Raw genomic sequence first — 24,091 nt, forward strand, 5'->3', positions numbered from 1 at the left:
GGAAAACATTCAGAGATGTATATGCCTTGCAAGTTGTCCATGTTGACCACAGAAAATGTTTATGGCAGTTTTTTGAAAATGTCATAAAAACGTCATAAATGTTTTATAAAATTTGCCAAATTTCAATTCGACTGCAGTCATGGGTCCCAGATATTGGACACATTATCTAAGTTAGCCCATTTGAAGTGCCTTGGTTCAAAAGGTTTTACCCTGACTTGAACCATTTTGCCAGTCAAAGGTTAACAGACATGAAAGTTTTAGTAGTATACATATTTTTCTGTAGAGAAATGGTAAGTATTGTATATTAAGGATCAGTCACCTATACTGCGGATTGAATTCTAACCTCTTTTGCTTTCGCTTGCCTTTTGCCTTGGAAAAAGAATTGCAGATATTGACATCTTAGTGTGGTTACAGTCACTCTAAAGTGAATTCATAAATTTGTAAATGGTTGTTTCAAAGTAATCAGTGAGGTTTCTCCTTTTTAAAAAAATCAGAACTGTTATCTTTCCATAATTTGCTTGTTTTAATGTTTCTCATATAAAGCCGGATGCCTCTTTTTTGCAATTTATAGTATTATATTGCATCCTTTGTCATTTTTGTTAATATTAGTAATGCCTTTTTAGAAACAGTGAGTCTGCTGTCCCAATTCTTAGTTTCTGGAAATAAAAATCTTTGCAAGTTATTTAATAAATTCATTTATTTCAACTGTTGACCATTTAATGGTTTCAGAATAAAATTATTACAAGCATTTCTTTAAAATCACACTTCTTTATATCCTTTAAACTCCAATAAATTTACTGGCGCTTGTATTCTGAATGAGATGGGAACTCTTTGGAATCAATCATGTTTATGTCCATTAAAAGATGGTGTTTCTTTGACAATAATATTTTATTTTTGCCAGGAGCGTACTATTGAGCGTCTCAAGGAGCAGCGTGACAGAGATGAGCGAGAAAAACAAGAGGAGATTGACAACTATAAAAAAGATATGAAAGACCTTAAAGAGAAAGTCAGCGTCTTGCAAGCAGATCTTTCAGAAAAGGAGGTTAATCTCAGAGACGCAAATATACGTTTTGGAACTGCAACATTAAAATGGGCTTAGAATAGTTTATTTACGTACTGATATTGGTTAAAGATAATAAAGTTCAACTCTGAATTTAGATATTTCAGATGCAGTCTAAAGTCCATTGAAAAAATGGACAAGAGGGAGGATAAAAATACATAGCTCTGAAAAAGAACAAAGACAGCATAAAATATACTGTGCTGAGAAAGGTATTCCAGACTCCTTGGAATACCTTTGAAAATAGCCACCTATTGAAATGGCCACCTACTCAATGGGAGGGTACCTAAACTAGGCTCTCCAAAGGTGATCTTATTGCAGGGGGAAGGGGGGGAATAAATCAGTGGGAAGAGCCGTTCCTTCAGTCTGTGGAGTTCGAAAACTTTCCCTTGCTTAGAAAAACTTTAGAATCAGTTTGTCTGATTCTGAGCTGACAACTAAGTTAAGTCAGCAATGACATCATTTGCATAAGCTTGTATCAAAAGTAGGGGCGTGCAGAACATTGGAGTTTGAAATATTTCATTTGTTACATGCTCAGAATGAAATGTGCATATTCTAAAAGTTGTTTCGAGTTCCAAACAAGTCATACTGTTTTCTTCGGTACTTGGACCGGTATTTCAAGTGGTATTTTCAGTATTTCACATGGGAGCACTTTCAGTCTGGGTTGCCTTGTGCATTGTTATCTGATTTTTTTTTTAAAAAAAAAAACCGAAAATCCAACTAAGCTAACATAGTAGCTGTGACCATCCATAAGCTATAACAAAACAACAGTTACTTAAATCTACCGCTTAGCCTTAGACCTAAAGAGCCATTGTGTATCTTGCAGTATTGTTAGAGACAATCAGGGCTTCACAACTGAGTTATTGCAAAAGCTCCTGAGTTGCAGGTTGTAAATGCAAGGGCCACTATTATTACAATACTGAGTTAGTATAGTTTAAGCTGCTCTGTTGAATTTTGGACTATGTGTGCACTGTTGCTAATGAGTCTGCAAACGGATGGATGTAAAAGCTTGAGGCATAGGTTTGTTTTGTCTTTTCCTTATTTAACATTAATGATAAGCATGAAAAAGTGCAGCAGACGCACTTTTTTTTCCAACCCACAAAACCCAAAGCAGAAGACAAATCAGACCAATTGTTTTTTGCTAGGCTTCAGCTTTTTGCTGTTGCTTGCAGTGGTTTCTTACTGGAATTTTTAAAATAAAAAACAATTATCTTGGTGAATTTTCTCTGCAGAATGGGTGACACCTTGGAAAAATTAAGAAGGGAAAGACTTGCTCCAAATCCCATGGTTTTCTATTGCCAGAATACATGAAACGTATTTTTATTCTGTTGAAATGATTGAATTGCTTCTATATTTGCTTCACAGGAAAATAATCTATTTAGACTGTTTTGGGAAGAGGCTTGTTGTTCTGAATACACCCTTACACATTCTTTATGTTGCAAAAAGGAATAATTTCTCAAATTATTTTTTTTTAATTTACAGCAAATCAAAGCTTAAATGCATTTAATATTTTTATTAGTCTTGAAAGTTCCTCCCAAATTCCTATTGCTTTTTAAACAAATAGACAGCTACCACACTGAAAATAGCATGATAGCTATTTTTAAAACATATATGCTTTAAATGAGTTTTAAACATTAGTAACTAACTTGTAACTAAACACTTCAATTTTGACTCTAAAAATAGTACACTCCATATAGAGTGGAGTGGAGTGGAGTGGAGTGGAGTGGAGAGCCTATGAAAGATCACAGTAAATATTAGAGAATGAGAGCAATATCTGTCCTTGCATTTATTGTCTTATAGACTACACTCCTGGATTTGAAGGAACACGCCTCATCGTTAGCATCAGCAGGATTGAAAAAAGACTCTAGGCTGAAAACATTAGAAATTGCTTTGGAGCAAAAGAAGGAAGAATGCCTGAAATTTGAATCTCAGCTGAAAAAGGTAAACATTATATACCTGTTTCCTCATAAATGAAATTTTATTTTTATTTTTTTGTAAAAGTTTTATTGATTTTTTTTTACCATAACAGTCTTAGTGCATGGTGTACAGCGTGTTGTCTTGGTTCATGATATTTTTTTTACAATCAGTAATAGTTAATTAACAGTCAATAATAATGTTTATATTTCCATGAAATTTTAATTTACGACTAACCTTATTTCATTGTATCGTAAGTTAAATGCTATGCAGAATAAGTTGTAAAATCTTATTGCACTTCTGTTTGGGAAGAAGTTCCTGCCCATTTTCATATGATATTTAAAATAAGATAAACTGCTTCTTTGTAGCATAAGCATTCAAAAGGTTTAATTGATATCATTAAAAACCAGGGTCCACAAACACCGGATGGCAGTCAAACACCTCGATCCCAAATACTTAATCTCTGCCCACACCAAACAGCACCAGTTCAATTGCAGTAATGCAAAAAATCATTGGCCACTCTGCCACCGGCCATGCTCGTGAGTTTATCGAAGCCTGGCACTCCACAAGCAATTCCATTAACAGACCTACAACCAGCCTAGGAACCCCTCACAATCCAGATCAACTGCACAGCCAACCAGAGACAGCACCAACCCTCAACCAACCCTTGCAAGCCCCCCCCCCACCAGCACTTCATCTCCCAATGACCCTTACCTGATGTAACCTCCCCGTTACAAGACTCTCACTGGTGAACCACAAGACCTTGACCTGATGGGACCCTCACCTGACATGACCTCACCATCACAAGACCTACTGACCACACAAAGCCCTTATAAACAGAAGAACACTGACATCCCCTAAACTTCACTGAAGATGTTGCCTAGCCTGGTAATGAAACGTTCAGAAGCCAACCCACAAGCTTGGAGAATGAACCTTCACCCTCATCCTACACCCGAGCTACAGATATTTACCACTATTGCTAATCTATCTTTATACTGTCAGAAGAACTGGGCTTCATTTTGAATTCAATGGCTCTTCTTAGCATGGATGTGCAAAATAACTCTTGGAATGTTTTTCCCAAAAGGCTTATGAAGCAACCGTTGAGGCCAGGGCCAGTCCAGAGATGAATGATAGATTTCAACAGTTCGAAAAAGAGGTGGCCCAATATCGAGAAGAGTCTACCAAGGCTCAAGCTGAAGTTGATCGCCTGCTGGAAATCCTAAAAGAGATGGAAAATGAGAAGAACGATAAAGATAAGAAGATAGCTGAACTGGAAAGGTGAGACAGGTGTAAGAGTGTGGGGGAAGAAAAGACAAATTTCATATTTATTAAACTTCTTTTAAAAAGCTAAGGGGGGGTACGTGCTTAAAACAATGTTTCTTAATAATTGAGAGGTCTGCCATTTTTTTGACTATTCCAAATTTTGGGACAGTGTCTTGTGAAGTATTTATTTTATGAAATAAAATGCATCTTTTTTTACTAGAGACTTCCTTAATATACTCAATATGGATTTGGTGATATATTTTACTTCTAGGCACAGTTTAAGGTGTTGATTTTAGAACTTGACTATCTAAGGAACTCCCTATCTCAATATGAATCGTTCTGGACATTATGGTTAGTAGCAGAGGCGCTTTACATACTTTGTTTGCCGGGTACATGGGAAAGGGCCTTTTCCTATACTGTGTCCAAGCTGTAAAATGCACAGAGAGCTTCACTCAACCTCCGGTTTTCTAGGACCTCCCTCTTCAGCCAAGATTTTCATGTTTAAGCCACTTTAGTAGTGATTTAGCCACATTTATAGGATTTTAACTGATTGCTTTATTGTTTTAATTGTTGATATCTTATGTACCATATGGGCAGAAAATAAGAATATAAATCCTATAAAGAAATGCATACCACCACAAGCCAGTAAAATTATATAGATTGAAGTCACTTCTTAAGGAAATTTTCACTTAATCCTCGAAATGAAATAGCTTCATAGAATCGCTATTTCTTATCTTCTGTGTTCTTTCATTTGATATAATATTTCAATGGGTCAACAAATTGATTCAGAAATCTAACCCTAACCCTAGGCCTAGACCAGGGGCAGGCAACCTTGGCTCTTTTATGACTCGTGGACTTCAACTCCCAGAATTCCTGAGCCAGCCGGCTCAGGAATTCTGGGAGTTGAAGTCCACGAGTCATAAAAGAGCCAAGGTTGCCTACCCCTGGCCTAGACCAACATAACATGGAGGCAATATATTATAGGTAAAAGCTGTATATTTAGCATTGCCAATTCTCAGTGTAATCTTCCACATTGAGATTGATGGGGAAGTACAAAGTAAGCATTTTATTAAGAACGCACTAATAACTGACCACAGTAAATTCTCAGGATTGGATTACCAGCTCAGTTTTGTCTTTGGATGGTACTTATCCTATTTATGGTCAAAGATAGTTTTAAGATGCAGAGGCGTTTCTTGTCACCTGTTATCCTAGAAGGCACATCATAAATGAGAAGAAAACAAGAGTTTCCCCATTGCTGTTCCCCACAAATAATAGAAAATCAGTGCAACAGTCAACTAGTAGATATAGGAGAGTATGCTCTGATATATCTGTAACTGTCAACCTTTAAAAATTATAATTTATTATTTATTTCTCAGCATGTTTTACTGAAACAAAAAATTATAAAATATTTTTTTCTTGGGGTTTGTTGAGTAATTATTTTGTGTATGTTTATTGCATCTTAATAATGCAATTTTTATAATAGTCAATCTAGTGGCATGAAATTAAAAGGTCTTCAGAATGATATATATATATATATATTTAATCTCACCCCTTATTCATTTGTAATATTGCTGTAAATGTCTAATATTGCTGTGCATAAAATTCCCAATACTATCTCTTCATTAATTTTGAATCTGTGTGCAAATAAGTACAAAATTGAGGAAACTATTGTAAGAGCATAGTGAAGCATAGAGCATTTGCAGCATCCTCTTTGTATGAATCAAGGGGTTTTTGTACGAATCAAGGGTGTTTTTTTAACTATAAGAACAAATATAAATAACAGGCACTGGAAATGAGAATAGAATAGAATAGAATAGAATAGAATAGAATAGAATAGAATAGAATAGAATAGAATAGAATAGAATAGAATAGAATAGAATAGAATAGAATAGAACAGAGCTGGAAGGGACCTTGGAGGTCTTCTAGTCCAGCCCCCTGCTTGAGCAGGAGAACCTATGCCATTTCAGACAAGTGACTATCTACTCTAGTCTCTTCTTAAAAACCTCCAGTTATGGAGTGCCCACAATTTCTGAAGGCAAGTGTTCCACTGGTTAATTGTCTTCACTGTTAGGAAGTTTCTCCTTAATTCCAGGTTGCTTCTCTCTTTGATCTAGAAATAAGGATGTCTTGAAAAAGAAACATAGTTTTCAGGAAATATGAAAAAGTTAGCAAGGTTCCCATTAAAAGATACAGCTTTTAATAAAGGGAGTATTATAAAGAAAAGGGTTTTGCTTTATTAAAATCATTAGATTCTGTTATTGTTTTAGTTGATATATAAATTAAAATTTCATTATGAAAGTTATACATTTGTTATATAGCTCATAAATTCATTGATCATTTAAGGGATTGTGATATCTCAGAATCTGAAACTCCCTTATACATTATGAAAAGTTCAGAGTTATATATAATACAGTACTTTGGAGTGTGTGTGTGTGTATGTTAGTTTTTACTGAATTTCTCTATTACAAACAAAATTGTTTTTTTGCCAACAGTTCAGTTGGCATTAATGGCGAGGGTCCGGGATATCTGAGGGAACACCTGCTCATCAAGCTCCCTTCGTCCAGTGCGCTCCCACAGGGAGGGTCTTCTCAGGGTGCCACCGGTTAAAGATTGCCGGCGGGTAACACCCAGGGGTAGGGCCTTCTCAGTGGGCGTGCCTCCCCTTTGGAACCAGCTGCCCGTGGAGCTTAGGACTGCCCCTGACCTCCGTTCATTCCGCTGGGACCTAAAGACCTGGCTCTTCGAGCTCTCTGGCCCAGGCTGAGAATTTTTTAACTTTAACTGGGGTTTTTATTTTTTTCTCAGGGAATGATGTAATTTTTTAAATTGTTTTTAGCTTTTGTATTGATTTTCTTTTAAATATCCTGTAAACTGCCCTGAGTCCTTCAGGAAAGGGCGGTATATAAATCTAAATAATAATAATAATAATAATTAATACAAAATCTTTTTAAACGTTCCTCCCTGAAATCTCGAATATTTGTGTCAATCAGAGATTCTTTATTCTTCTTCTGTATTACCACAAATAAAAAGGATATTTCTGTTATTGTCCAGATAAAAAGTACTATTCTTCAGAAGTGTACTTTTAGGACTCTAGAGCAGACGTCATATGAGGTCGCGCGATATATTGTGACTGTTTTGCCATTGCCGGCAATGGGGTGGGCACGGCTTCCGCGTGACGCATCTGGCCCGCAGGCCAGAGGTTTGACACCTCTGCTCTAGAATAACACCTTTGATAAACAAAATCCACTGTATCAATTCAGGTTGTATAATCTTTTCAAATAACTTTATATTGCTAACATATATATTAGAAACTATTGTCAACACTGAATTGTTAATACTAAATAAGAGGACAGAGTACAACTATTATTGTTTTTTTCTATTGCATCTCACCTCTGCATCTCCGAGTTGGACTTGAATAATAGGTAACTTGAGAATAATATGCAATACAGTATTTCTAATGAAATCTAATATTCATATATTACTTAAGATTTTTCACACATATGTTGCTTTACAGGGAGTGCAGAATTATTAGGCAAGTTGTATTTTTGAGGATTAATTTTATTATTGAACAACAACCATGTTCTCAATGAACCCAAAAAACTCATTAATATCAAAGCTGAATATTTTTGGAAGTAGTTTTTAGTTTGTTTTTAGTTATAGCTATTTTAGGGGGATATCTGTGTGTGCAGGTGACTATTACTGTGCATAATTATTAGGCAACTTAACAAAAAACAAATATATACCCATTTCAATTATTTATTTTTACCAGTGAAACCAATATAACATCTCAACATTCACAAATATACATTTCTGACATTCAAAAACATAACAAAAACAAATCAGTGACCAATATAGCCACCTTTCTTTGCAAGGACACTCAAAAGCCTGCCATCCATGGATTCTGTCAGTGTTTTGATCTGTTCACCATCAACATTGCGTGCAGCAGCAACCACAGCCTCCCAGACACTGTTCAGAGAGGTGTACTGTTTTCCCTCCTTGTAAATCTCACATTTGATGATGGACCACAGGTTCTCAATGGGGTTCAGATCAGGTGAACAAGGAGGCCATGTCATTAGATTTCCTTCTTTTATACCCTTTCTTGCCAGCCACGCTGTGGAGTACTTGGACGCGTGTGATGGAGCATTGTCCTGCATGAAAATCATGTTTTTCTTGAAGGATGCAGACTTCTTCCTGTACCACTGCTTGAAGAAGGTGTCTTCCAGAAACTGGCAGTAGGACTGGGAGTTGAGCTTGACTCCATCCTCAACCCGAAAAGGCCCCACAAGCTCATCTTTGATGATTCCAGCCCAAACCAGTACTCCACCTCCACCTTGCTGGCGTCTGAGTCGGACTGGAGCTCTCTGCCCTTTACCAATCCAGCCACGGGCCCATCCATCTGGCCCATCAAGACTCACTCTCATTTCATCAGTCCATAAAACCTTAGAAAAATCAGTCTTGAGATATTTCTTGGCCCAGTCTTGACGTTTCAGCTTGTGTGTCTTGTTCAGTGGTGGTCGTCTTTCAGCCTTTCTTACCTTGGCCATGTCTCTGAGTATTGCACACCTTGTGCTTTTGGGCACTCCAGTGATGTTGCAGCTCTGAAATATGGCCAAACTGGTGGCAAGTGGCATCTTGGCAGCTGCACGCTTGACTTTTCTCAGTTCATGGGCAGTTATTTTGCGCCTTGGTTTCTCCACACGCTTCTTGCGACCCTGTTGACTATTTTGAATGAAACGCTTGATTGTTCGATGATCACGCTTCAGAAGCTTTGCAATTTTAAGAGTGCTGCATCCCTCTGCAAGATATCTCACTATTTTTGACTTTTCTGAGCCTGTCAAGTCCTTCTTTTGACCCATTTTGCCAAAGGAAAGGAAGTTGCCTAATAATTATGCACACCTGATACAGGGTGTTGATGTCATTAGACCACACCCCTTCTCATTACAGAGATGCACATCACCTAATATGCTTAATTGGTAGTAGGCTTTCGAGCCTATACAGCTTGGAGTAAGACAACATGCATAAAGAGGATGATGTGGTCAAAATACTCATTTGCCTAATAATTCTGCACTCCCTGTATGAGCAATGTATAAAACCTCAGTTTCACCTAATCTGTCCTCTTACTAAATTTGGCTTCCTCTTTGAGATACTTTTTACAAATAAATGTTAAATTTGACTGAGGAACAGCCAAAAAGGAACTTAGAATTGTCAGGATTTTAACTTTCCCGCCATCTAAGATAAGAACATTTCCCGAACATAAAATCTTAGCTTTTCATTGTGATCCATACATTGCACTGAGTATTCTTTCAGTATCACTTTTGTACGGTGAGCCCTGAAATAGTTTTTTTAAAAAAATTATTATTAATATTATTATTAAATTATATGCTGCCCATCTCGCCAAAAGTGACTCTTGGAATCACATGTTATGTATGAAAACATATCATCTAATTAGATGGCAGAAACTTTCTCAGATACTGAGATTTGACTGAAAATGTCTTACCTTGCTTTCTGGCTCTGCTTTCTGACACTGTGCTGCTTTTCTGTCGCTCTTCTTGATGTGCCAAGTTTGGAGTGTGTTTCTCATTAAATCTTTCTCTAACTTTCTGTTTCTCATTCCTTACCTTGGACTTGCTGCTTGCTTCAGCCTCACTTCAAGGTCAGTATGTTAATTTAAATATTTTATTAGACTGCTACATCTGAAATTTGTGATGAAGCACAGCAGCTCTTTTTTCCTATAAAAAAAGAAATTAAAAATCTTAAACTGATGATTTTCTGCACAACAGATAAAAAGTGTGCTTTATTCAGATATTGACAGCGTTCTTACTAGTGTGATAAGTAGGAAAGGGTGGATAAGCTTTTTCCTTCATCATCTCACTGACATAGTTTTTTCTGTGCATGTCTACGGAGATTCTCAGTCATCCAGGTCATTGTTATCCCAAAGATACTTTTCCATGATGAGTCAACAGCTGAAGAAGCTTCTTGGATGAGAAGCGAAACATCTTCAAAGTAAAACAAGAAAGCCCAGTTGCCTCGTGGAAAAGCATCTTTGGGATTTTTTCTGCGCAGTTTTCATCTCTCTCATATTCATTTATCTTCCTTTTTGATCACGGAGAAGAGGGGCCAATAACAAAACCATTTGCCAGACTTAAACTATTATTTAGTTTGATTGTTTATTTTCATTGTTTATTATTAGCTTTTGGTTCAGTGTTTGTACAACTTCATTTATCATTTCAAAAGCTCCGTCATACTGCAAACTTTGTAACAATCCCACCCACACCACAGTTTATTATGTATTAGACATGGTATCAGGTCTTAGAAAAAATTATTTGGTTTACCTCAAAAAATGTTTATCATTTTTATTTGCTAAAATATTTGGTGTGATCCTGTATATGAGAGGAATGTTAGTTAATGGCTCTATAAATGTTGCTCATATATTATGTCGCTCAGTGACTCCCACCCCTGCTCTTCCCAATGTTAAGTGACCATGTGAGTTGTCAAGTGGAGCATTGGATGTCTCAGGAGTAGAGGAGGCCGTTGGAGGCCTAACATAGGCCCAGGCCTGCTTGCCCCATGCCTCCTAAGGCCTGTCTCCCAGTCCCTGAGGCACCCTATTTCCCACTAAGTGCCCAAGCTGGCTATAGAAGCTGCGAGAATGCAGTTTCCTGGCAGGTAGGGAAAATAGGCAGAAGAGCCGCTGCAACATCTCTGCATAAAGGCGGATGACTGGGGTGGGGTTGGTGCTGTAGTGGCGGTAACTGTGAAACTGGGTCACAAGTAGCTTTTGAACGATCTGTCAAAACTTTGAATGATCGCTAAGAAACTGGGCATATGTTGAGGACTACGTGTATGTGTTTGCTTGTACATGTGTAGAATTTCAGAAGAAGAAAGTTTTAGAGATTGTCTGGCACATGTTCTTTCCATATAATTTGTCCCTGTATATCTTGAAAATTATCCACGTTGTAAATCTAGTGTTCATTCATTTCCTCTTTTAAGTTTGAATACATGGAAAGCTTTAAATAACAGGGAGGAATTTCTCAAATAAACTATTTTGCGCCTTTAATTTTTATACTGAATCCCCTATGCTTTGCTTGCTTACTTCCTTGACTGACTGACTGACTGATTGATTGATTGATTGATTGATTGATTGATCGATTGATTGATTGATTGGTTTTGGTTTATATGGCTTCCCATCACATTGTAACAACAACAATAATATAATAATAATGATGTTGGAAAGAATCTTGGAGGTCATCTAGTCCAATCCCCTGCTCAGGCAGGAAACCCTACCTTGATTCTGGGTAACTAACAACAATTTGTTCTTAAACAACGTAACAACAAATACATCAGCAGCAGCAAAACAAGACATCAAAAACCAACATCAGCATAACCATCTCATGGTTTCTGTAATACATTCCTAGCCTCTTGCCCAGTGAGATAGTCATATCTTCCTGATCAAATGGACTTGGGCTCCCTTCTAGACTGAAGGATTTTCTGTATGCCACATTTCCCGTACCCTATCGGGGAATAAGGATTCAACTCTGGGTTCTTCCCTCTTCATTGCTTCTGAGGGAATCCTGGTTAGTTTCTTTTCTTCTACCAACTAATATGCTTACACTCTGTAGGTCACCACACCTGAACTAAGGTTGCTTTAAAGATACGACATACTTGCATATGAACATTGCTTAGATTTTAGGGCAAAGCCAAGTTCTGTGCAGGTGTTATATTTATAGGCTTTAGAAAGCATTATATTTTAGAGTCTTGGCCTCTAGGTTCCTAGAAGTATTTTTGTTGCTAATAGGGCAGGGATCAAGATCATAGTGCATATGTTCGTATGGATTCTAAAATTGACATCTTTGAGCTGAGAAAATGTCTTGCTAAATGGTTCTGCAGAGGATCCTCTAATTATAATTAAGAGTTTTACATCCAAAAGTATTGATTTTAAACCTTGTAAATTTGGATGTCATTTGCATGTCCCACCATGCAGAATTATAGATTGTTCTACAAGATTTACAATCTTTTTGTCTTCTAATACTGTAATATTAATATAGTTCAGTGGCTCCCTTCACATACGAAATTCTAAGAATTGACTTATCAAAATGAAAATACTTCTGGATGTTTGTACCTTTGAATTTTATTACAATCCTTTTTAAGGATTAGATGCAAAATTGTCTTCTATCCATCTCTGACCATTTTCATTTCTACTTCCTTTTTCTTTCCTGTATAGTTATCTATATATGAAATTTGTTTTGAAGATTTGAGTTTCCTGGTTTCCGGAAATAAAAATCCACCCAATCTTCTCTAAGAACCCATTTGGGACTTCTTCCTGGCACACATACAACAGTCTAGTTATAGTTTTGTGAGTTTTAAAGGAACATTGTTTTTATTGGCATTGGATACCATGTCTTATAAATGCAGTGGAAAAAGGAATAGTAGCAGGGTAAGAAAATGACAAGGACTTGTGGCAAAAGCTGAGAAAAGAGAACTCCTGTTCGACTCATAGGTTTTCACCTTAATAGTGCCACATTAATATTTGTCCAAAGCATGGTAGCTTTTTAACTTTATGTTGGGGATAGCTGAAAAGAAATGGGAAATGGATTTTTATCATTTTAACAATATTACAAGGTAGATATTGTCACAGGTTCATTTTTTGATATAGAGACAATTGAGCAGAATTCTGTTTCATTCTTCCAGGGATGTCTTTATTGCTTTGTTCTTAATAAAAATGAAGTCTTTATCTGTCCTATTCCTGTGCCTGTTTAATTCCTACTTCCTTACCATCTGGCTTGGTGTTGTTGTTGTTGTTGTTGTTGTTGTTTTATCTTATTCACTTACTTACAAAGTGCTTGAGGTATATTTTGTTCCCATTTTGAACTTTAAATATGAAAACACAGTAAGCTATGCATGAAGTAAGCAGTTACACACACACACACACACTCTGCAAAAGTGGTGGTTGTCTCTTTAGATCAAACCTGTGCGATTAGCAGAGGAGAAGGAGCCACATGGATGAATTGAAAATATTTGCAGGCCACCAAGGAATACCTGGCAAACTGATGGACTGTTTAGCAGCTAGCAATGGGGTTGCAGTGCTGCAGTTATTGGCAGTGAGGCTTGGAGGTACTCAGCAGCCTGTCTTTTGATGGGAAGTGAATTGACCTTTTAAAAATGCCAGCCAGCTTCACAGGCTTCTTGATGGTGCTGCTTGTTGTGCAGGCCTGCTTTAGATGCTGGTAGGCACCGGTCAGCCATTCTTCCCATCCAGCCTCCCCATCTTCTCCAACAGAATGTGTGCTAATCTGCTTATTAGCCTTGCAATTATTAGCCAGACAAAAAAGCACAACTAGGAATACTAGCTCTATTTTTAGGCTGCAAGTCTTGCAAAACTGAAAGTATTTCTCCCTTCCATTTTTTTTTATTCTCCAGAAAATTAGGGGGTCTCCCTTCTGAAACCAGGCCATTCCCCCTTTCTGTGGGCTGAGACATCTCTTACATGCTAGTTGTCTAGTCTATGGCTCTCTCACACCCTCTCCTGTCTTCTTAGATCAGACATGTCAAACACAAGGCCCGGAGGCCGGATCCGGCCTGCAAAGTGGTTTCATGTGGCTCTCGAAGCCATCCTGGAAACAGTGAGGGAACGGCCCCCACTGCCTTGGCCCTGGCCCAGAGACCCTCCTTCTGCCAGAGACCCTCAGATCTGTCCCACTCCTGCCCAGGCCCCCATAGGCACCCTTGATGCGAACGATGTAGAGCTGGCCACACCCACCCAGTAGGCCATGCGCACTCTAGCCATGCCCACCCAGTAGGCCACGCCCACCCTGGCCATACCCACCCAGCCCCTTGAGGGCAACAGCAATGCTGATGCGGCCCTCAATGAAATTGAGTTTGACATCCCTGTTTTAGATCATTCCCACATGCCGTTATACTGCTGGTTCCTCATAGATTGCAGGTATTTGAGCTGTTGGAACCAAGGGAATAAAATAATCAACAATTAAAAGAGAGGAACCCCCCCCCCAACAGCTACCTTACTGAAAAGAGTAGAAAGAGATTTGTAAAAATGAGTAAATTTTTCAGTCGCCTGCTGAAATATTTTACTTTCCTGATTTTAAACATTTGTATTTCTTATTAGGATTCTCTGGCCACTTTAGAGCTTTCTGCTGCTGGTAAAAGATATGATCTAAATATGACATTACGCTTCTAGTTTCCTTCCATAGATGGCATACTTGCAAAGAGAAGAGCCTTCCATATCTTATATGTCAAGAAACCTCTTCGGTTAATTGTCAAGAGAACAGATAGGATGCAGGCAAGGCCGTAATCTTCTCTGGGTCATCTGCCAAAGCAAGCAAGGTCAAAACAATATCTAATCAAAGAATATCCAAATGTCTAATAATGTATATAGCTGAATAGTCATTATTTAGCTAACAGCTTTTAAAGCCTCACTTATCTTAAAACAGCAATTCTTAAACGTTGTTATACTACAGGCTACTATTCTGGTTTTCGTATCCTTTGCCATGCAAAGGGCATTCAGAAAACTTCTACATAAGTAGGAAATTCATGATATAACTATGGTATGTGCATGTGTGCACACACAGACACACATACAGGCACAATCAGATAGACACAAATCCGGATACTTCAGATAGAATTTTCAGTGCCCCTCCCCCATTGCTTCTCTTCAGATAAAAATGTTCCATTAAAATAGTAGTCTTAATTTGTGATGAAAGATCTTAAGGGCCATTGGGATAAGTAAAGTAGCAATCTTATCCACTGCATGAGAACTCTTGTCTTCACCCTGTTCATTTATTCTTCTGGTCAGATAACAATCAGGAATTCCACTACCATATATATTTGATTGTACTGCTGAAAAACAAATCATTTCCACATTGAAATAAAAAAAAATCATTTGCTTTTTTGCTTTCCTTGGTGGTCTCGCGGATTGTCTGAAAATTACTGTGATCTACCATGAGTCCTATTATAAAGGCTCTACTGCTAATGGTTATTTTATGATGCATTTTTCATGTCATTCTGAAATATTTTTAAGTGCTTACTTTTTTTCTTGTTATATTTATTTAATACAGCTGGGTTTTATTGTTTTTCACTGCCAGAGGAGCAGAAAGTAGTAGTCGTGGCCTGGTCTGTAGGAGTTCCATTTTCCTGGCCAGAAAGTCCTTCTGACAGTCTGCAAATTTTAATTATTTGCTGCTACGTTTTCTGCTACATTTGTTTGAGACAGTGTAAGGATCCAGGCAGGATACTGTGCATCCTGTTGCACACAATCTTACCGAGCTAGCCAAGATGGTTTGCCTTTAAACTACCTTGCACATATTATTTTGGGAGATCTATGTGACCTTTCTGATGTTGCCCAGTCAAGAGTGGCCTAGAATACCCCACGGATCTCTCCCAACCCCACACGTACAGCATTATACAAGTTGTTTATGTTACTCTGTTTGGCTGTATAGCTAATATAAAAATGGGGGAGCTATCTGTAAATCTGTTGTCGTGGAGAGATCACTTTCTCGTCAGGTTTGGAATGTCAGCTGTTAGGAACCTCTGCAAAGAAACAAGCCAGCTAAAATGATCCAACCAAGGGACTTGATAGATTTGGACTTTAGAATGTGCTTGAGGAATTTCTCCTTGTCTGTTGATGATACGTTCAAAGTTGTGTATGGTTTGAGAAATATGGGGATAGGCCAAGCAAATGATACTGCTGCTTTTAAGTGGTCAAATGGAATTGAGAGCAGCAAAGGACATGGCAGAGGGTAAGACCGCAAGTGGAGGTACTCTTGCAACAAATCGGTACAATCAAAGATCAGGGCCTTGTTTGGGGTGGGGTGGGGGACACATTTAATGTCCTGTGCCAGAGCTGTAGATGAGCAAAAGAGCTCCTATATCCATGCCTTCATTGCATCTGCAAAGAACAGGCCGGTGCTGCTCTACCATACTGTTTAGTACAGGGGTAGGCAACCTTGCGGGTGAAGAAGGAGAGTGCTCTTTTCAAACACAGTTTATCAGATTTTCCTCAGTTAGGAGTCCTATAACCTTAATTGGAACAGAGTGCAAGAAGGTAACTTCTATAATTTCTTGTTTGGATCTTTCAATCATGTAAATCCTCATCTGAAATCCAAGAATTATATATTTGGGGTCAAGGTTTTATTATTTTTTTCCTTTGCTGGAAGAACACAAAAAAGTACAATACAATGTTGGAACTTGATTTCCCTGTCTAGGATTAGAGTTTTTTTCTTTCTCTTTCCCTCTTTCTTTGTCTCTCTGTCTCTCTGTCTCTGTCTCTCTCTCTGTGTCTCTCTCTCTCTCTCTGTCTCTCTCTCTCTCTCTGTCTCTCTCTCTCTCTCTCTCTCTCTCTCTTTCTTTCTCCCTCTCCTTTTAGTGCAGCTGCTAATGGATTGTGAAGATTAAAGGGTTCTGTAATTTGTAGTATAGGAGCTTTGTTCATGAAGAACTTCTATTCATTTCTCCTTCCCCTTTTAACCTATTGTTCTGTAAGGATAAACAACACAGAAAATAAATTGCTGTTTCCTGACAGGTCATTAGAAGTTCTACCTCCCAAGTGTGTAGATTTTTTTTAACTTGTCTTTGATCAATATTTAAACTCTCCTTTTTCTGTTGTGAAGGGATGTACAACTTCCATAGTTCATTCTAAAGCTCTCTGAAAGCAATGGCCGCATTTTTAAAAGAATTGAAAGCATCTGAGCATTGGTAAATCAACACAAGTATGCATTTCAAAAGTAAAATGCACTACCTACAGCTGTTGACTTTAGCACTCGGCTTATAATTGAGTACTACTAGAATTCAACATAATTACATTCTGCAGAATCATTTTAATTTTTCTTCAGAGACTTAGTGTAACACAAGTGGATTTTCAGGAGAGAGATGCACTGTACGTGTCACTAGTATGTCTCCAATTACAGTCGCATCGTGTTTAGACAAACTTCTCCAAATTATTTTCCTCTTATTGTTAGGGCTTTTTTTATCCATTTCTGCATTAGCTCTTCACTGAAGAGTTTTCTTTTTTTTTTTTCATTTCACATATATGTTATGCTCAGTGAGGAGTTGGATTTTGACCCTTCAAAATTCTTGGAGCACCCCTCTTGCAAGAGCCAGTGTTCTGAGGTGATTTCTGTCCTTCTGGTAGGAAAGATTTTTAAAAATAAAAATTAAAAAAAAATAATACCTACCTATTCTTTCTGGGAGATTAGCATACTATATAACACCTTCTGCACTGTCCTATGTTCATTAAAGAGGCCAGATTAATTACTCTCCACCTAAGAACAGTTCTCTGGGAGCAGACAACTAAGCAGTTCCTCAGTTCCTCCTTACCAGTCTAGTGTCCCTACTATAAGAGCATTGATTTTCCTCTTGAAAACACAAAATTCAACTTTAGTGAATTTCCTCAGTGAGTCTACATCAACTCAACAGCTGTCCTTTTGTGGATTAGGGTCAGGAATATGGAATGCTAATTCAGAAAAAAAAATATTCACAACCAGAGAGCTTCATAGTAAAGTAAGTAGTTGAGAAGTCTAAAACTCAACCAAGCTGACTCGTAAGAGAGAATCTAGAAGATAAACAAGAGAGCAGAATCACAGCACAAATAGTTTGGACACCAGGAGATAAAGTACATCAGGCAGTTAGGCAGCCAGCAGGACAATAGACAATTCAAGGCAAAATGGTAACAGTAATAGTTATATAAACCTTGAAAGCAGTACACATTGTTTCCAACACTGAACTACTCTCAAGCAGAAAATTTTAAATTAGAAGCGATACTTTCCCACCATTCCTCACATCATATTCATCAAATTTTATCTGCTTGCAAGATTTCCCTTCCCTGTTAAATCTGATTTGGCTGCAAAACTATCCAGCATCTTCAGATGTGGAAGATGAATAGGAAGACGCATTTCAGTAGTGCTCACTCCGTGCTGCCAGGCCCCATCAGTAATGCTAAGCCAGCAACCAGCTGTACCACTCTTGTGCTCTGGACCCTTCCAGACCATGAGCCTCCTCCATCCAATTCTTGAGAACAGTGCATCTGAAAATAGAGCATAAGCAGCCAGGCATAAGAATGTTTGGCTGTGCCAAGAAATACTGGGAACTGACCAGGACTAGTTAGGATTTATTGCTAAAGGAGGCACACCGTGATCAGAGTTACTCAGGAGAGTTTAGTCTCCTGGTATTTCAGAAGCAGTCTAGAGACATTGATGGTCCAATCTATTTTTGGATCCTTTCTGCAACTTGACTTGGATTGTTTCTGGTTCTCTCTCTTACTTGCTCCTTTAAATGCTGTTTTTGTTTGAATGAAACTTGGATTGAATACACAGTTGACAGATAAAGCTTATAAAATTTTAATATGATTGTAGCCCAGATAAGAGCTGTTTGTGAGGCCAGGACATTGAGACATCTTAGGCTGCCTGCCTTATTTTTAAGTTGTTCTCCTTTACAAGTGAGTGCTTCCGTGCCTCTCTTGAGTTCTCATATTTAACTCATCAAAATGATGAATAGCTACCACACTACCATGGTAGTGGCGATCAGATTCCTGGACAGAAAGTTCTGGTAATAAAGACCAATTCCGGTTCAGATGCTGAACCAGATGGAGAAGGCTTAATGGCATTGACTAATCCTCATAAAGAATTGCCCTCAGACAAGGTCACAAGCCTTTGCTGTCTTGGAAAGCTGCCTTTTTAATTTTGGTGGCCAGTTGAGCTAACATATTATCCAATGTACGGTGTATGTCATGCATGAAGGCAAGCTAATTTTGCCTCCTGAGATCTCATTTCTACCACAGACTGTCTCTCATTCATCTGAGCCAGGACACTCCACCCACATACAGACACACATCCTATAGCTTGGAGCAATATTTGGACTCTCTTGGTGCCTTTAGAGCAGTGGCCTTTTGCTGAATAATTACCAGTTGTGGGAGAGATCAGTTCCTGAGTTATCACTGTAGCAGTTCTTAAAAGAGTTGTAACCACTATAAGGATTTGCTGTGATCTAGAAAATTAGCGGTGTCCAAGTCACGATAAGGAAATTGTTGAGACACAGCTGTGAGAACCCTCTGGATTTCCTTCAGTACATTCTTTGCCAATGTACTTGGTCACAATATCCAAATATTATGGATGTATAGAAAGACGTGGCATTTGGGATCTTTTCTTCCTATACTTTGTGATCATTCACCTATGTCCACTCTTCACCCATTCATGAGAATCAACTGGTGCAAAGAGTTTGATGGCAGCTAGGAAGATTAGTGAAAAGTGTGCCAGAAGCATGTGGAAGACTCATCAAAATTCCTAAGCTTAGGAATGTTCCAAATAGGAGTTTTGCACAGCTAGAGAGTCCATTTGTGGCTACTCAAAGAACCATAATATTAATAAGTAACCAGTTCTGCAAAATTTTACCTTGCTTGGAGTGTTGACAAGAAACAGATTTCTTAAATGAATAGCTTTCCTAATTAGCATCAGTTCTGAAGTATATTTTAGAGGTTCTGTGCAAATGTACCATTGACTCTTTTTTTTCCTTTTAAAAAAGCCTGATACCTAAGTAGGATTTTCTTTTTATTAAATCTCCAGTGGTTTTCAAGTAAATTATTAATGTAGTTTTGTAATAATTCTCAGTGTCTACCATAGTGAGGAAAATTATAGCCTTTTTGCATATTAAAAAAATTTCTAGCTTGCAATCTTGAGTAGGAATTGTTTGTGTGTGTTTGTGTGTGTGCGCGCATGCATGAGTGATCTGTTTGTGTTCATTGGAATTACAATCTGGAGAGCTGCTTTTTGGTCAAAATCTATAAAAGATGAATTTCCAACCTTCTTAAAATTGCAAACAAACAAGTTAGCATTTCAAGGACCAGAATTTGTAAGTTCAAATAGAAATTAAAAAAACAAGCAAACTGTTTTCAGTTATAGGAGAAATCCCATATATAGTGTTTAATCCAACAGAGTGGTAGAAATTATTAAACTTGGGTTACATCTAAAAATGAGATAGCAGAAGGAAATGCTGGTTATTTCTAAAACTGGAGAATCAGGTATCATTTAAGTTATCTGTATTGAATGCGAAAATTCTCTTGCAGTACTTGCTATTTTCAAATGTATGTAGGTTGCACAAGTGTTTGAATATTTGGTTTCCTATTTGTAGGCAAATTAAAGATCAGAATAAGAAGGTAGCAAATTTAAAGCACAAAGAACAGGTGGAGAAGAAAAAGAGTGCACAAATGTTGGAAGAAGCAAGGAGGCGGGAAGACAATCTTAATGACAGTTCCCAGCAGTTGCAGGTAACATCCTATTATATATGTAATGCACGGTCGTCTGAACTGAACTGTTGTGCTTCGCTTGTTTTCTTGCTTTAAAACTTACTCATAATGAAGGATTGGTGTATGCTTAAAGATGTTACTTTGCCCTCATAATATTCTAAGCTTCTGAAAAGAAAAAGTCATTTGGCTTTATCACTTGAGTCTCTCTCTCTCTCTCTCTCTCTCTCTCTCTCTCTCTCTCTCTCTCTCACACACACACACACACACACACACACACACACACACACACGGATTGCACTGTACAGTAGTCAGTTTTTAGTTCAGTCAATAACCAGCATAAAACAAAAGCAATCAAAAGAGTTTAAAGTACAAACAAGGAGATATCATTTTAAGTGACCTTTGGTATAAGAGTAAAATATTGTGACAAAAAGTAATTTTAAGTAAAACTGTGAGTAAAATAAAAGGAGTAATAGTAGTAACACTAGAATACTAAATCTAATACACTGCTTTTGATCAAAAGAGAATCATAAATTTCCTTGGCGCAATAAAGTTTTTTTTATATATTTCTTCTGAAACAGCCAACAATAAAACATTGAACTCTTCTCAGTTTGGAAATGGAGATAAAATTTAAATATCTGGCAAAATAAAAGAATTTGTCTGCTGAGATATTGAGAGATACACAAACTTCAGTAAATATTGTCAGACTTACAGAAGTGTGTATTTCGTGTATATTTCCTCCCATTCACAGAGTCACTGTTCAGCATTGACTCATCACAGAATATTTACAGGTGCTATACTGTATATTGTGGTAAGCATATACAACAATGCATTTATGTATAATAAATGCTGTATTCCCATGAATCGATAAGTGTGCATCTAACAGTTCCATGGCAAAAATGTAGGTCTGATTGCTACTCCAGCAAGTAATAGTTTAGAGTAGTTCAAAATAGATTGTCCTGTTTCTAGGCTTACATCTGACTGGCTCATGCCAAGTTCAGTAAGATTTTAGGCAAAAAATGCAAACTTTTTCCCAAAAATCTAATTTAAGGGATTAATGTATAACTTAAGCATATGACTGATTCTCAAATGACGATTTATTTATTGATAGCTAATTGTTTTGTGATAGCAACAGTCGTCACTTGCATTTAATTAAATTTTCCGGAGAATTTGTTGAACAGTAGTATAAGTATGTTTGTGTGTATATTTCTGAATGCGTAATATATAGAATTTATTTAAACTTCAAATTAAATGTTCATCTGATTATATTATAATATTAAGGGCCATCAATTATAAGTGAGACAGAATTATCAATGTTCTGTATATTTCACATTTTTGAAAGTAGAAATTAACTGGATTAATTTTATTTACAAAAATAATTGTTCCTTACCACCAATGCAGAGTATATGGAAATCTATTAGATAGCTATGCTTTTTTTAATCTCATATTTCTACCTAATTGTTAAGAGGTGTTGTACTTGGACAAACAATTCTTTGCAGAAGGTAACAACTAAATATTCTGAATGTGATAGTCTGGATTCTGATATAAGGTAGACAACGTAATAAGTATTTTTCCTGTCTATGTAGTTAGAGCAAACAGCATGCTATAATTTTCTAGGGCTGTCTTTTACAGACTGACTGAGTATAATTCTAAGGCTTTTAGCAGAGTTATAAGAAGGTAGTCAACAAAGCTGAAGAAGGCATAAAAGAACTAGTATTCTTGACGCCATACTAGTTGCTCCATGAAGGTCATTCAGTGATCATCTTTGTTGGTGGAATATTCTGATATGAACACTTTTTATCTGTTAGATCGCATTCTGCTCTTGTCTGTCTTAATACACATCCATTACTAGTAACTAGGAAAGGAACAAAGCTTTCTATTTCGCTTTCATTTTTTTCCACTGTATTCTATTTTCTTACAAGTTTCCAATTTAAAAAAAAGAAACAAAAAGTTGCCTGTAGGAATGCATTTCTTCTAATACTTGGATTTTTATATTCAACTTTATGTATAGTATGTATATTTTTGCCAGCCATTTTCTCAAAGGTAAATAGCATTTTTATTATTTGCTGTTAGCAGAATTTAGAAAGTGGTACCAGGCTTTAATTTGCAAAAATGATCAGCAATTCCTGATTTGACAGATTCTCCTTAAAACACATCCCAACATTTTCCATTTCCCTTCAGTTAAAATCAAGTCTTTATGCTCCACTCTTTGCCACATAAGTGTTTCCCTATCTTGATACTGTTTTTTTTTGAGCCTGTATATTTCACCCAACTAGCAGTATCACTCTTACGGTCACATTGTAGGCATTTTTCATCCAGAAAAAGCCTAGCAGGTCCTGATATAAATACCATTCATGGTAATTACAATGTTGTGTAGGATTCTACAGTTGTGAAATTGTCCTGTCATATAATTGGCAGAATCCAAAGCGCTTGGTAGATGATCATTTTATCATAAGAGCAAATCAATCAAATCTTTATTACGATCATAGACCAGCAAAAGGAAGGTATAAAGCTAGGAAAGGCAACTGTTTCAAATTCAGAAGCAGAAAAAGATCCAACATCTGCTATAAGGCATTTCAAGTTTTCCGGTTTGATTAAACATCTCTAGTTGGTTATACTTTCAGACACTTAGTGAATACTTAATGTATCTTTTTTGATCTATAAACATGTGTTTTATTATGAGAAGATTATTTTCCTAGTCATGTAGTACAGAATTTTTCAAATACAACTTGTTGATTCCTTTGTTTTCAGATTTTCACCTGATTTTTTTTTCAAGGGAATCAGTTATCTTCATAAGAAAGGTTGTTGAGAGATCTCAGTATTATTTTTTTAAAGAGAATTTTTCTTAAGTCATTTACTGCAACTCATGCTTCTTCTGATTTCTTGCTTTGGAACTGTCAGGTTGAGGGTACCTGGAAAGGAAGGGTAATGCTTGCTATAAATCTACATCTTCTGCCTACTAACCTGAATTGCATGTGAAGATGTGCTCTTGCACAAAAAACTACCTAGCAGTCTCTAGCTGTCTTAACACTAATTGCACTGCTACCGCTCATCTCAGTTTGCTAACTTTTGTCTTGGCTATGGATTTACTCCAGCTCTTCCTTCATTTTACATCTGGGATTTTCTTCTGTATGAAAACTTAACTTTGTGGAATTCCATTGCTAGAAACTCCCCCTGTGGGTGACCCTGGCACTTGATTTATTTGCTCTAGAAGCTACTTCATCTGGTGTCCTATCATTTTCCAGGATAGTTTGCATAAGAAGGATGATCGAATTGAGGAGCTAGAAGAAGCACTGAGAGAGAGTGTACAAATAACTGCAGAACGGGAAATGATATTAGCTCAAGAAGAATCAGCCAGGACACAAGCTGAAAAACAGGTCTGCATGCTTATGGTCAACTGGTATTGATATTTCAGGTTAATATGGGTAATATAAATAAACAATATGTTAAACAATGTGATGTATAATTAATTTTTTCCCCCATGTATACATTTTAACCCTGAAAATAACCCTTCTCAGTAATGCCATCACATTTTACTACATAAGAAGCAGACAAAATCAAGTTTATTCTAAGCATGTGCTAATATGTTGTTCTTGAGCACTGTTGTTGTTGTT

At 37.2% G+C, this 24,091-nt stretch overlaps 1 protein-coding gene across 8 annotated transcripts in view; it reads left to right on the top strand.

Moving 5' to 3' along the window:
- ERC1 (ELKS/RAB6-interacting/CAST family member 1) overlaps positions 1-24,091 on the top strand; it is a 144,770-nt gene that overhangs the window by 33,827 nt on the left and 86,852 nt on the right. For 4 of the 8 annotated variants that reach the window (XM_083366800.1, XM_083366801.1, XM_083366802.1 and 1 more), the window contains 5 exons: positions 902-1,042; positions 2,858-2,998; positions 4,056-4,249; positions 20,366-20,501; positions 23,723-23,854. In XM_083366800.1, the coding sequence (XP_083222926.1) occupies positions 902-1,042; positions 2,858-2,998; positions 4,056-4,249; positions 20,366-20,501; positions 23,723-23,854 (744 nt within the window). The remainder of the gene's footprint in view (positions 1-901; positions 1,043-2,857; positions 2,999-4,055; positions 4,250-20,365; positions 20,502-23,722; positions 23,855-24,091) is intronic. The other 4 variants (XM_083366803.1, XM_083366804.1, XM_083366806.1 and 1 more) reach the window with 1 other exon arrangement.

The sequence above is a fragment of the Vipera ursinii genome (genome assembly GCF_947247035.1).
Source record: "Vipera ursinii genome assembly, chromosome: 6".
Lineage (NCBI taxonomy): Eukaryota > Metazoa > Chordata > Lepidosauria > Squamata > Viperidae > Vipera > Vipera ursinii.